A 15540-nucleotide genomic window follows, 5' to 3' on the forward strand; every position below is an offset into this window, starting at 1 on the left:
ATTGCGGCGGGGCTTCGAATTTTATCGCCAGAAAAAGAAGCCGCCATTCTGTCACCGACCAAGCATCCCAGATTTCGTCACTGCAGTGTCTGCGTAAGATTGCGTGTTGCTCGGACGCGCAAGCTAGCCCCCGTTTCTTTTTTCCTCTCCCGAAAGCCGGCGAGCTCGGCGAACTACTTTCTTGAGCGGAGCGCAGTGGCGGAGTGATTCTCGTCGCTTATTTCCGGTTCCGCTTTCCTCCCCACTTCGTCTGCCCTCTCCCGGCGATGCCGACGGCAGCTCGGCGCTCGGCAACTTGTTGCAGTCGAGAATTATCTCTGTGTGTGTGAAGTGCGCGCCGTGCGCCCATCCGAGCGAGGCCTGGTGTTGGTGGTGGCTACATTTTTCGTCGGACCCTACCCGTTGCACCGCCAGCAAAAAAGCGAGCTCGTCGAAATAGAGGAAAAGGCGCGCCGTTTCGCCGCCGACGCTACGAACGCCGGCGCCTCGATCACGACTGGGACCGTACAATCGGGGAATTAGCGAAAGGAACGACCGCCGTGCCAAGCCGGCGAAGGGGAGAGATGACCATGGAAAGCATCGAAGTTGACCGGTCCCTCTACGACATCGGCGACTCGGACCTCAAGGAGCTTTGGGCCCAGGAATCCTTCGAATCGGTGAGAGTAGTGCGTGCGTTGTGTGGGCCCCAGCTCGGTGTGGATGCTTCTGGAGGGTCGCGTGCCTGTGTGTGTGTGTGTGCGTGCGTGTGTGCGTGCGTTAGTGCGTGATCAGTAGTGCTACTGATGATGAGACTGACGAGGGGGAGGAGTGTTGCAGCGCCCGTTGTGCTTCGTCCGACAGGTCTTACTTTTTTTTTTTTTCTTCGTATTTTGAGTTTTGATTGCCTACACCCCCGCCCCCTTTTCCCTTGCCGCATTACTCGCCGTGCCGCTTAGCGGATTGGAACGGGATCTTTGACCTCTTCTACCTCGAGGGCCCGGTGACCGGTCTAGCGCCTTTAACGCCTTGCTTCGAGGTGCATGCCGTTGCAAGCAAGCGAAAGCGTGGTACTTACGTGGATTCTCGCCGCGAACTTGAGAGCGATTTTGCTTTTTTCGCTTCTCCGGCATTGCCGTGTCGTCTGCTATCGGCGATCTTTTTTTTTTTTTTATTGTTTATTGAGCATATTAAGATGCACGATACAAATAATACACACAGCAGTCTCGGGGAATGCGGCTAGAGGCAAACAGTTTGCCTGACTGGGGCCGCAACACTTTTTGTGTCCCCTCATTCGTGATTTCGTGGATCAGATATATCGTCCCCGCGGCGAAAGTGGAACTTCACGAGTTATCTGATCCCTGTGTTTTGAGCTTTCTTTGGTGTTTTTTTTTTTTTCTCACTGCAATATTTTTAAATGTGTTTTTTTCTGACTGTTACTCGCGAGCTCGTCGGTTGATGCACCGTGCTTTATTTGTGCCGTACACGCTATATTCACATATGCGCACGCGCAGTTTCTTCCCACTTCTGCGACGATAGTGAACAGGTGCGATCATTGCTGTTTTGTGGCTAAAATCAAAGAGCATTTGCTCTTTCTTCTCTGTGGTACGTTTCGTTCGCATTTTCCGTCGCCATGCTTTCAAAACTGAATACTTGGAAGAGTTGACAGCGAACTCATTTCCGTGTACTCGATCGATGTTTATTGTTCTCGTTCGATAAGAGATAGTCGCTTTCTTTCTTTTTTTTTTTTCATCTTAGAAAGAGGATTTATAAGTTCGTTTGTGTTGCCTCTCAGTGACTACACGATCCGAACTTTAATATTCGCTGTACAAAATTGCCATGTTTTGTAGTAAAAAGGTTCTCCTAACTCTAACGAATTGTCTGGTTTGCGGATTATCGCTTAGGTGCTTTCTCACGAGCCTATTGAGTCACGAGGATGAGATAGTTTCAGTGTGGATTTCCACATACGCATACAAGGCAATCGCTTTTGTCTCGAAGATGCTTCCTCAACCGAATTGTGTATTTACATTAAGTATAGATTATCTTATAGTCCTCTCGTGTGATCATCCTTACATAACAGCTGTTACATATACACAGCAGTTAATAACAGCTGTATATTTCCTGAACATTTTTTCCCCTATTGTTCCTCACAGAAAAGAACCTTCTAATGCTATTTTGCTGTTCGGATGCATTAAAGCTACACAATCTCCTTAACAGGTTTACTTTTCCTCAGTTACTGCTTTAATATTATTCTTCAATCTGTGTACCGTCGGAAGCAATAATTTAGCTTTTCACGTTCTAATTTAGAATTGGTCATCGTCGGGCTCTGCGCAACGATGAATCGAATTTGTTTTTCTTCGTACACGTGACTTAACTTGTCAAGCTCGACGGCTGTTACGTCACAGTGGAACATGCCGTTTACGTACTCTCAATGGAACACACAACGTTGATATTCGAATGCTAATCAGAGCTCAGATAAGACAAGAATAGCTCGACGAGCTTTTATCTCGGTAATGGGCGTCTGTCAGAAGCGACGTATCGTCCTCTCGTGCCCCAGAAAACAACTGATAACTATGCGTTCCTTTCACATTGAAGAGCAAGCGAGCGTTACTAAATCGGTTTAGCTGATAAGATACTACTTCACAACTAAATTTCCTTAAGTTTGGCAGAAACAGGTTGTTTACTAGCTGAAAGAAACTTTTCCCTACTGTTTGAATTTCGCACATAAAACGTCAGATCCTGGAGGTGAGAGGGATTTACAGATTTCAAATAGCTTTCTTGGAGTTGTGCTGTTTTGGCGCAGGGGAAAAGTTGCCTAACCCTTTCAGACGCCAATGAATTCTCTTGAGTGGAAACTTACTTTCACCGCATTTCTTCAGATTCGGAATAAAAAAAAAAGCATAGAGCTGCAGAACAGATTAGGAATTTTAAGTTCTTTAGTGAGTTTTGTCAAGTTTGATAGATTCCGTGCGAAAACTCACTACAGGAACGTGACATGTGAGAACATCAACTATTTCATGTCTAGCAGGTTTGAAGAGCACCCATCCAGGCACTTAAAAATTATGCCTTATGCAACACACTATGAAAAAACAATGAAAGGAGTTCGCCCACTATATACAACGACATACTCGCACCGAGCAAGTATACACAACCACTCGTTCTCGTTTTACTAAAACGTTTTGAACCCGTTATGCAAACTTGCAACACGATTACATTCAGAACAGTTTCAAGATGAATGCGACATACCTTAAGTACCATTACTTTCATCAGTGCTATTGCTGTTGACGCACTTTCTTGGCGTATACAACTGTGTACACAGCATCTTAAAGAGCTATAGACTGGCTAGGCATAGTCTTTCGTTCGCTTAGAATGCAACGCGGTCCTCATTTGCCGGTAAACAGTTAACTAGACACAAGCACGCGTTGTCAAAACCCATAACGTCACTGTGGGATAGTGCAGGAACTTCAACACGGTGTCGCCACCTATGTTTCGTTTTCTTTTTTTTTTTTCCGCGCCTTTTCTGGTTTGCCAAGCCGACTCTCGCGTTTAAAGCGGTCCTTTAGCTAGCGCGGAAGCGTAACTTGTTATACTCGCGGACGACTTTCTGTGACAAAGAAGTGCGAGCTACATGGGGGCGGAGCTTATGGAAGTGTCTTACTGCGCCAAGTAGTCCGGCAGAGTCCGACAGCGCTTTCTGCTTTCGTATCTCAGGGCTGATAAAGAAGCAGCGTTATAGCTTCACTACATGCGATGGTTTCGCATTCGCCGAAGCGCGGAAGAGTTGGAGCCTACCGTTCAAATTCAAGTAAACACAGAGTGGGGCTTTTCAGATCTCATTTTCAGATAGGCGCTGTAGTAAGTATAATGTTTTTCTGTTCTCCAGCTTTAAAGCAGCGCGAATGCGACCACGGGACTGTTTTGAGGAGTGATGTCACGTCTGCGCTTGGCCTTCGTAGCTTTCCCTTTGCTACTGGAAGTTTCACGCGAGTATAGCAGCGGCTAACTTAAAATTCCTCCTTATCGTCTCTTGTAGCGCGTCCTCCGTTTGACATCCGCGCTGTAATCACCCGGGAAAGACGCTTCGATAAGATAGCGTCCGTAAATAGACGGGTAAATTGCGTTTACGGAAGGCAGCTATAGGTGAAGGCTAACAAAAACGGGAGATGCGAAACTAGGCAAACTCCATTGGGCTTGCAGGAACAGTACAACTAACCTGGCGCACTCCTGGTGTTTGGCTGGAGGCAGGTAAATTCATACCACGATTACTCCGGGAAGTTCTGTTAGAAGATTTAAGAAACGAGCTTCGAGAACTGGCTGCAATATAAGAGTTTATGCAATGTCGGTCGAAATATATATATATATTGCGGTGTATCGATGCCCCCCCCCCCCCCCCCCCCCCCCCCCCCGGCAGACCCAGCGGAGCTAGTTTTCAATCCCTCTCGCTATACATCACAAGTATACTGCGATTGCTTCCTCCTCCTCAGCCCCCCTAATCCTCTCTCACCTCCTTTCCGGGTAGCCTTTGTGACATATACCTTCCGCCTCATTTTTTTTTCTATTGGTTTAAGTTTGAGGCCGTCGCGCCTACCTACCTTACTTTCTTTTTATCGCCCGACGCAGCTTGTTTGGCGCGCTAGCTCTCGGCGCGCGATGGAAGTACTACGACAGCGAACAGCTGGTCACACTGCGAGCCGGCCTAAAGCACTTGTCGCTCCGACAAAAAGATATAAATAACAAGAAAAAAAAAAAGAAGGGAAAAAAGGATGAATGTGAAGCCGAGGGGCTCGACTATGGGGCTAGCTGTTCTCTCTCTCTCTCTCTTTCCCTCTCTCCCCCTCTGTCGTACGCGCATAGGGCAACGTGAGCCTGTGTAAACGAGTACGGTGGGGGTTCCCACCCGGCGTTCGTGTGCCTGCGTTTATACAGGGTGTCCCAACTAGCTTGGGCCCTAGGTTCAAAGGCGTAGTTTCCTGCTAAATTCACTAGGGGTAACTTTGGCACTGCGGTGGTTCGTTTACTACGGGAATGATAATTAGTACAAGGATTTCAAGTACGTGCCTTACTTGATGGACTTCATACGTTTCCGAGCAATCAAGTTTTATCCTAAACGCGCGAACGCTTTGAAGTTTCAGCACGCACGCATGATCATAGCAAGCTGTTGCGTTTATAGAACGCATTATTTTCTTGATGACGATCAATTTACAAGGTCACAAAGCGGTTCGCAGCCATAAATACGAAGTTTAGGCAAATCCACGTCACTGCTCTCATGCTTCCTAACCGCCGTGTACTTTGAGCGTATATAGACACTAACGTCGTCTAGTACTTATCGCGGGAAACTGTGGTGTCAGCCAACTTGCGTTTAAAGTGTTGTGCTATTGCCCCGTATAGGGTCCCTTTATATATTTGACCGATGCCCTGTACAAGCGCGAAACAACTAAAAGCTTGTTCGCCGCTCAATGGTGAAAGGCGAACTAGCTTTCGTATTCTGTGTAATTTCGTGATTACTCCAGAATAATGTATCAACTTCCCGAGTACTGAATGTGGGCGAAAAAAAAAGCTACAAGAAAGTAAGTTGTAGAACGTTCTAGCAAGTCTAATCTTACATATATATATATATATATATATATATATATATATATATGCGCACGCACTTTGTTATTGGGTATTAATAATAGCCAGGAGGTTAAATATAGTTGAAGATTACACTTGCTAGAACGTTCTACAGCGTACTTTTTTGTAGTGTTTTTCTCCTAAATATAGTACTTGAGCAGTTGATACATTATTGTGGAACAATATGTTTGAAACTGTTATCTCGCCTTTCGGCGAAATGATATATATATATATATAGCCGGGCGCAACGTTTGCTCGAGCTCCTGCAGCTGCCCGAAGTAACGGTTTTTTTTTCAGCGCTTTATGGTGCATTTATTTTCTTATTATTTCTTTTTATTTTATTGCGATAGCAACTATATGAACACTCCAAGCGAATTTTTGCCGTGGCCGTGAGGTTCCGTGTATATTTAGCTATATGTGTGCTATATACCATGCCATGCTATATGACGTGCGCTACATACGGGTTAGATTGCTAATACCAGACCTTAAATTCTTGACAATATTATTCCTCAGAAATTTGTAAATGGCAGCCCACAAACGAATGTCATGAGAAAAAAAAAACACCGACCGCGCATGCCTAAACCTTTTCTCTTAATCTTAAACCTTTTCTTAAACCTTAAGCTTAAACCTTTTCAGACTTAAATATTACAAGTGCAAAACAATAACAGAGATCAAGCCTGAAAATGACGTAATTTTATTGCCGCGGCTGGGTGCACTACATCCGGGATCGGCCCAAGAAAGAGGTTTGAAGCATAACCGATACGGAAAAGTGGTGGTTAAGTCGCCAAGAAAGACGCTGGCTTTAATTAGTAAACGTAAATAAAATTGTCCGATAGCAGGATTCGAACACAGGACCCCTAACAAAACAGCTCGTTTTTACTTAGTCAGCTTACGTTTCCTTCAATTCATACTGCCACTACAGCTACGAGTCTCAGACTTAGTGTAATATCTTAACATGGTGCTATCGCGTTCATTGGTTCGCCCTTACGGCGAAAGTGATGCTGTGTTTTTATGCGAAAGCGTCAGGTGGCCCATTGAGCGTAAAAGCCTCGCGTCTGTCGTCTGTAGCTGCGACGCCACGTCATTGGCTGCGACGCGACGTCACGAGCGCGCCTCGACCGGGCAGAGCGGGCGAAAGACATACGAAAGGGAACACCCGCTGGGGCGATAGCGCGCCAGGTGTTGCGTGAGGGGAGAGGGCATCGTCACGACGCCACGTCACCCTTGCTCTCGATCCCAGAAGCCTGCGTTATCCGCGCGCTCCTTGTCCGCACAAGCTCTCGTCTGCGTTCTAACTAGGCAAAATCAGAACGCGCGCGCTTGCCCGCGAGAAGTTCATAACTCGAAGGACCGCTCAGCGGCGTTCAATTGGACATTAATGCTTTCGCATTCACAGCTCGCAAGGAGTGCTTAGGTGTCTTTGGATTTTTTATCGCTTCGCTACATTTTTTTTTTTGCGTGAGTGCTGCGTTTCAGTTCGAATGTCTTACGCTTGGAATATCTCGAGAGATTTGCAATCGGTGTTCGATCCACGTGCTGCGTCAGTGGGAACTGGTGAAATTGAAGACGCACAGTCCACAGGCAAAAACTTTTTGCAAGGCTTGAAGATTCGAGCGAGAACGATGAAAACAGGTGTGAGTCTGCGCGTGTGTGCGCGCGTGCGATGATGAGGCAACACGCGACGATGGTTGATATAGTCCAGTAGCCATATCGCAAAATCACGTACCACGTGAGGCGCGGACGAGAAGAAAAAAAAAAGCAATTGTCCGCAGGTGGGTTACCAATGCGCGCTTCTGTATTACGCGCGCGATGCTCTTACCAGTTGAGCTACACTTTCACAGTCTGTACACACTTAGTGCTGCTCATTAAGTGTCCCTTTTTTTTGTTAGTTACACGTTTATTGTTTCCCATCACGATACAGGAAATCAGACCTCGGCACGAAAGAGCCACGAAAGGTGGCTGGAACGTTTTCGAAGCATACAGTTTGGTCGTTAGTTAAAAATTAAATGCTGGGGTTTAAAGTGCCAGAACCGCGATCTGATTACCAGGCACACCGTATAGTGGGTGGCTCCGGATTACTTTTGACCACCTGGGGTTCGTGAAACGAACCATATTTCGAAACGAACCACCATATTCAAATGCGGCTGCTGCGGCTGGGATTTCACCCTGCGACCTCGAGCTTAGCAGCGCAACGGCAAAGCCACTAAGCAGTAATGGCGGGTTGTTCGTTCGTTCCCTGGCCTTAATTGACATCCGCTGATGCACCTGTGCTGGCGCATGAACGTACGCTCAGCGGGTCGCTGTCACCACTTTTTTTTTTTTCCCTGGCGCGCCTCACAAATTCAAAACTTCGTTGACTTTCGCGACTCGTGTAAGAACTTCCCGTTCTTTCCAAATGCTCGCCCGAACCGTCGCCCTCTTCCATCACGATGGCTTCGCCGTGATTTCCGCGACCACGGCCGTCTCTCGAACGCCTTCGTTCCGTGGTCCATGTTTCCTTGTCACTGCACGCGTTCATTTTTTATGCACTCTGTACACCTGGAATGGACGTATAGCAATCGGTTTTCGGTTGTGTACCGACTTTACAAATATATTTGTTGAGTTTCCTCGCTAATGCCTGTTTGATAGCTCCGTATGTGTGGCTCTTTCATTCTGCACAATATTTGCGCGTTCTTTCTCTCTCTCTCTCTTTCTCTTCCTTGTTCCTGGCAGCTGATTGTGCTCAGCCAGATGTCGTGAGTTAATGGTGACAGCCCGATCAGATGACGTAAAATTGACGTTTTTTTTCGTTTTTCTTTTTCGCGTCAAAATCCGCCAGTGGTGCAAGTGGTCTCCTCGCTTAGCGAGACGCATGTTTTCCGTAGGGTACACATACGCAGAAGCCGGACATTCTAGGGTCAGCACAGCGTGAGCCTTATGTGCACTCCGGTGCGACTTAAAAGTGAGTAATTACGGGAATCGGGGACATCTTGCTAACATGTTTCATTTGTACGTATATATAGTGCTTCCTTTTGCGAACTCTCGACCTAGTATAGGTTGATTAGGTTTCTATCATGTTAAAAGCTGCTGTTATGACTGCGCAAGAAACAATAACATGTTCACGATTCGCGCCCCAAATCTTAACTCACATTTGATCGCACTCATCATAGCTTGAGCGGATTAGTTCGCGTGTGCTGCTCCTGCCTTTGTTAACCCTTTAACAGCACCTGAGATAGATAGATAGATAGATAGATAGATAGATAGATAGATAGATAGATAGATAGATAGATAGATAGATAGATAGATAGATAGATAGATAGATAGATACATAGATACATAGATAGATAGATAGATAGATAGATAGATAGATGTTAACTTTAAAGAAATACTGTAGCTGTTTGTCTGGCGTGTTTACAAACACACAAAACTGCCCCTACACTACCGAGAACGCGCACATACACCAAATCTATTTATAAAGTCCGGGTGAGACTTGTAGACACCGGAACCCTCTGCTGGGTATAGTTCGCGTTTGAATGCCTGCCTGTTCAAACGAATGAAAACGTAGTGGGCGACTTGTGAAAGCGCATACCGCATAGGGAAAGCGTGAAAACTGCCAGCGGTTATGGCGGTAGCTTAGAACTGACGCGGTTTGTTTTATTTCGGGCTTACAGTTGCAAACCAATCGCGTTTCCTGTTAGCAAAGCCTCTCGCGTCGCTCCAGCAAGTAACTTATCGCGTCATCGATGGCGTAGGTTTGGACTATGTGCGTCTTCGAAATTAGTGCAGCTGAATGAAGATCAGCGTGAAAATTTTCTGCCACTGTACAGAAGCGGTACGTTTCGTGTTAAAACTTAATTCTCCCGAGGCGCGGAATCTTGTTGTGGTACTCGAGTCGCGGAATCTTATTGTGCAATCGCACTGTTGCAACTCGTGTCTAAATCCAAAGGGCTTGCGTCGCAATGTTTTGTTTGGAGACTCTCGACAGCGCTTGCGAAATCTTCGGCACGTGGGGCGAAGGAAACGAGATAATCCGACTTGATTGTTTTACAAAGCGGATCGTTGCTGTGGTGGGGGCATCAACTCGACGACCGTTGTTCCTTTGAAGTCTGTATCCTAGAGCGTTCGGCATCAAACTTACGCGTAACCCATCAATCCAAGGCGTGCGTCAGATAAGTACAGTAAAGTTATCTCTGCATGAACGGCAGAGCATGACGTCACGCTCTCTACAGGCGATCAAATGAAAATTGCAAACCATACGGAGTGAACGTTTTTAGCAGGCTTGATTAAAAGTTGTGGCCACGCTTTTAGAAGTTCAATTGCAAGGCAGCTGGCGAAGGATATTCTAGTTTGAATTTCGCGCCTAAACAGCAGCGCCACCACGTTCGCGTGGCGTCATGGATTTAAAAATATTCCGTATGTTCTGGTTGTTCTTTGTGTAGAAAAGATTTCAAGACAGGGGGATTCTTTGGTTTCTTTAGTGTTTACTGTGATTGTCGCTTATCTAATAATTATTTGCGAGCAGATCCCAGCTATCCGAGAAGTTAACGCGGGAACTTCGAGCCTCGCGTTCGTTTCTGAGTCTTTTCTAGCTTGCCAACTAACGCAACGAACGACGATTTTAATGTTAAAGAAGCATGAGTGGTTAAACGTCTTTATTTCACTATAGTAACAACAACAAGGTGAGGCTTGGTTCAGGGCCTGTGTGATAAATGTATTCGTAGAGAAGATATCTCATGAAAGCCAGAAAGTCAGAGGATTGCCTCTATTTTTTTAATCCTTTACCCACAACGCCCACGTGGCATTACAGAGTGAGTGAGTGAGTGAGTGAGTGAGTGAGTGAGTGAGTGAGTGTGCGTGTGTGCGTGCGTGTGTGCGTGTATTTGTGTGTGTTTGTGTGTGGTGAGGGGGGGATACATATAACATAACACATAAATGCAGGTATGTGGCAACAGAGACAACAAAATTATACCAACAGCATCGTCAACAAAATAACCGAAAAACATAACATGCATCGACGCAGCACACAAGTGTGTTTTAAAACCCAAAAGTGAGTTATAAACCAAAAGAAAGCATAAATGCAGTATATATGTAAACGTAGAGATACAAGATACAGTTCAGACGATGAAGTCTTAAAAGTATCGGTGCACATTGAACAGGAAACACCCCGTGTCGCGTCTGCAGAAACGTAACTTGCTACCATTGCAGCTTGAAGTTTGTTATATTGTCCCTTTATTCCCAATATTCTTTTTTTTTTTTTTTTTACGTGCCAAAACCACGATCTGATTATGAGGCACGCCGTAGTGGGGGGCTCCGGAATAATTGGGACCACCTGGGGTTCTTTAACGTGCACCTAAAGCTAAGCACACGGGTGTTTTCGCATTTCGCCCCCATCGAAATGCGGCCGCCGGGGCCGGGATTCGATCCCGCGACCTCGTGCTTAGCACCCCAACGCCATAGCCACTAAGCAACCACGGCGAGTTTCCCACTATGTCAATCAGTATCATGTGTGACAGAAGTGAACAGATTCGCTGGCTACGACGCCCTCGTTGTGTGGAGGCTTGAAGGGGAGAGCTCTCTGATTGGCCGTGCCGGCTCACTTTTCAATCACGCATACCATTATCGCTTCCTGGCAGCTTTCTTCTGACTTTTTTTTCTCTTTCCTAAAAGTATTATAAGCATAAATTCAAACACTAACAATTCCGAAACTACTGGAATGCGTTGTTTCGTTTCCAGATTCACCTAGATTTATGACAGTGACCTAATCCAGATGTCAAAATACCGTATAGACTCGTGTAAGGGCCGCACCCCCAACTTGGCAACCAAAAATTTGGAGAAAAAAATTCCAATGAAGAAGCAGTCGCGTTCGGTGCCCTAATGCAGCTCGTGTGCTGAGCACTTCCGCTTGTCTCTACTACATCAGAGCCAATCTAGTAGCGGTCCCGTATAAGGGCCGCACCTTGTCAAAATTGGTAAAAAGAAGTGCGGCCCTTACACGAGTCTATACGGCATACATTTGGGAATACTCCATACTTATAAACAGGTTGCAGAGCGATTAGATGTCGCACTTCTGCGTGCAGTTACGTGTAGCATCTGTTGTGATCGGTTATTTCCTTCTCGCGTTTCAACTTACGTTGATGGTGCTACTCTGTCAGCTTCGATCCGCCGCCCGATTCCTCGCCTGTCCCCTTCAAGGGCAGTAAGTTGACAAACTGGGAGGGTTGGCTCATGTTCAATATAGGGGCAGCTTAAATGGAACGCCGACTCAGAGAACAGACACACACACAGGACAAGCACTGAGCAACTGGCAGTTTTATTGCTACCTGAGAGAAATGACCTTTTTTTGGTATAACCTCTCTTTAAGGGACGCCAAAAGAAGTTATGAAGTCGAGGTAGATCGGTAGATTATTCGTCTAGAAGTGTACCATCGTTTTCTGCGTGCCATTATGTGACCTTGTTGCGTAGAAGATCACTGCCTTCGAAGATCCCTATGCAGCTTCTCAATTTGAATCGCCCGTGCCAGAACGGACGAGTTGACGTAATCTTCACGTGACCTCTCTCTGTGTGTGTGTGAATCAGCCAGCGCTAACGACATGTGAGAGGCGTCATAGTCCAAAACTGACGCCAGGCGCCACTCCGATCTACCACTTTCAAATTTTTTTTTTGTCTTGCTTGCATAAAACCTCTGTTTTCGCTACCAAGGACGAATCCGTTGTTACGGGTGCCTATAATCTTTCATATAGCTCGACTTACTATTTTCCTTTAGGGTTCCTTTTAGTGAACACGTGCTGTAGCTGAGGAACAACAACATAGACGACGCATCGTCGTCATACCGGCTGCATGCATCAAATGCAGCACGAATAGTAGCTATAGGTTCTGTTGTGGCTTTGATGGAGGCACGCGCTGAAAGGTCAAGGCACCCTTCACGCGGCATATCGCTCGAGCGCGTTTTGTTCGCGCGAAGCTGCTTGTCTTGCGGATTGAAAAAAAAAAAAAAGGCCGTTGTTCCTAACAAAACCCGCGATTCGCATTTGCGTAGCGGTGACGGCAGTCCACGCTTTTTCCTTTCCCCGCCACCAAAGGTCGAACTGCGCGTCGCTGAGTATTCTCTGCAGTGTATAGCAGCGTTTGCATGCCCATTGTTTCTGGCACGGGTACTAGCATAGCTATCAGAACATCTTGTATAATTAGCAGCACAGCAAGGACAGGTACCTAACTATCGTCGTCATACTTTATGCTTACTTCAAGCCCAAGGCCTCTCTCAACGACTCGCTACTACCCCTGCCTTGCGTCTCATTCCAGCCAATGGTTCCATCGTATACGCCTGCATGTTTCCTGGTCTTATGCATGGTTATGCATGCATGTTCCTGGTCTGCATGTTTCCACGTTTTCTGCCGTCCGTGACAGCGCTTCCATAATTCCCTCGGCAGCCGTTCTGTAACTATATTAGAGAACTAGTTGCCTGCCGAGCTTCACTTCTTCAGATTTGAAGTACGGACTACCTCTCGTTTGCACTCTAACCCCTACTGCTTCCTCTGGTCCTGTCTCTTAATATATCGCTTATCACTTTTCGCTCCATCCTTGTTCGCGCGGTCCTTAGTTTATTTTCAAACCACTGTTATCCTCCAAGCGTGTGTCCCATGGGTTACCTACCAAGGATATAGTTTCGATTTACCCATAATTTCGGTTATCTACGTAACAAGCTATAGTCAATTCAGCGATAGCTTTACAACTGTAGTTTAAATCGACTTCGTGGACTCCAGGGAATGTCACGAAAGCTATCGGTGGCACCTTCGAACCAGAAAAAAAAGAGAGAGATATAGTCAGAAAAAGGATTCTCCTATTGTCTACTCCCCATCGCCGTCGACGCGACACCGTGTGAACGGATGTCTTCACGGAAGTATTAGTGGCGTACAATGGTCGTGGCGTGCCCTCCTACTCCTCCCGTCTCGCAGCCGACTGTCGCTACGCTGATCGTCTAACACGAGGTCGTATAGGCTTCACACCCTTCGCGTTCTCTGGACTTACACGGCGCTCGTGAGACGGAGCATAAATAAGCCTTGCTTCCTACACGAACCGCGTTGGCTTTAGGCTTAGGCGCGGAAACATTTTCAACGCGTGGAAAAAGAGAAAGGGGGGGGGGGGTGAGAGAAAGAAAAAAGGCCTGAAATACCACCTTCGAAAGATAGTCGTCGTTGTTCGATCCCCTCTCAAAAAGAAAAGAAAGAACGATAAAAAATGTGGCGGCAACGACAGAGACTCTGCCCTTTCCCACGTTACGGCGTTCCCTGTCTCTTTCATCGGTTGTTCTTTCTTTCCTGATCGGGCTATCGCGCGCTAACCGGGCCACCACGTTGTTGTGTGACCGTCGGCCCTCTCCGCTCCGTTCTCGGCGCTCGTACGCCGGGCAGTCTGGCAACCAACGCGGCTTTGCGCCCGCCGAATGCCTGGCTAGCGAGAGCCCGCTCCAGGTATATCGGGTCCGTTTCCTCCTTTATGCTTGCACCGGCGGCCGTCCGTCCGTCCGGTCGGTGAATGAACCGAATGCGTGCGACTCGCTCGGTCTGAGTTTCTTCTCGCGTTTGTGTTCTTGTTTCGCTTTTGTTTTTCTCTTGCTTTGTTTTCCTTTGTCCGAGCGCCAACAACTTCCTCCGCCGCTGTTGCAATTCTCTTCCCCCCCCCCCTTTTTTTTTTTCTTGTTCCCCTCACTCACCAACCCTCCTCCACTTTCTGCTGCTGCGAAGTATATTATGGCGGCAACCTCCTCACCGCGGCCCTCGGAAAGATTCGTCGCTAACGCTCGCCTCTCCACATGGTGGAATGTTTCCGCGTTTTCGGCGTGCGACCCTCCTCACAGCGTTGTTCGCGGACCCGTTTTCCTTCCTTTTTTTTTTTGCGGGTGCTGGCCTAGTCCGCTATCGTCCAACGCCGGACGCCGCCGTGGCAGTGATGGGACATGGTTATTCATTTGCTTTCTGCACCGCACAGAATTGGAGAACGCGACAGACTCGATCCGTGAAGTGTACGAACATAAGTCATTTTGCGCATTCGCTAATTTTGAGGACGCTACTATTTATACGGACTAACACCGTTTCTTCCGTTTCCTGCCGTCACTTGCTTTGCGAATCGGGTGTGTTGAGACGTGCAGTTTGCCACTTTGAACTTTCGTTAACTGTGCGTCATGACGGTAAAATTGCTCAGACTTTATTTTAATACTCTATTGTTTGTTTCTCTGAACCGGGTATTTGACTTTTATTGTTTCCCTAATAGGTGCGGAGTAGCCTGCGTCACCCATGATGCCAATCTCTGCTGCACATACGTTTAAAAAAAATACTGTTTCTTTTATCACGTTCTTCTACTTCGCTCGTCGTTGTACAGAAAGAATATGTTGGCATTCGCTAGTATGCATTCCACATACCAGCATGTGTTTTTGTGCATAGTCTCTTAAACGACATAACGATTCCCCGTGGAGCTACTATTCTACTGTTTCGCTACAAGAATAATTATTTATATTCTTTTACTGTCCTTATTTTATTATAATCGACGGGCTGTCGTTATCCATCTTGACACCCATACGGCTGTACACATGTATTATGGTACGTCACAAGAGATATTAATTGTAATGAGACGAAACTCAACAGGGAGGAGGCGGCGAATGGATCCCGTTCTGCGTCGTAAAGCTATGAGGCGCGGTAGTTGAGTGCCAACTTTTACTTCTCAAAATCATTTAATGTGCGCCCACATCTCCTAGCATGAACGTTCTTTGTTATAACGGTATAGTGTAGTTTTCCGCTGTAATCGGTGTAATCAGTTCTCGCCCGGTGTAAATTACAAATCCGGTTTACTTCCCAAAAGATATAGAAAGAATTACCTATAGTTTCGTAATAAGTATCCGTCTCTTAATTTTTGGGCTAGTCTTTCAGCATGATGTATGCGGCGCATATCAACGTAAACCACACAGCGCGAGCGCGAATTTGT

At 46.6% G+C, this 15540-nt stretch overlaps 1 protein-coding gene across 3 annotated transcripts in view; it reads left to right on the plus strand.

Moving 5' to 3' along the window:
* The first annotated feature begins 265 nt into the window (after positions 1–265).
* The window catches only part of LOC119464137 (cyclic AMP response element-binding protein A), a 260539-nt gene continuing 245264 nt past the window's right edge, over positions 266–15540 (plus strand). For 2 of the 3 annotated variants that reach the window (XR_007463209.1, XM_049655564.1), the window contains exon 1: positions 266–656. Coding sequence is in view for 2 of the 3 variants with exons in the window: in XM_049655564.1 (XP_049511521.1) it covers positions 564–656 (93 nt within the window). In the remaining variant the exon portion in view is untranslated. The remainder of the gene's footprint in view (positions 657–15540) is intronic. The other variant, XM_037724975.2, reaches the window with a different exon arrangement.

This window comes from Dermacentor silvarum, chromosome 9, assembly GCF_013339745.2.
Source record: "Dermacentor silvarum isolate Dsil-2018 chromosome 9, BIME_Dsil_1.4, whole genome shotgun sequence".
Lineage (NCBI taxonomy): Eukaryota > Metazoa > Arthropoda > Arachnida > Ixodida > Ixodidae > Dermacentor > Dermacentor silvarum.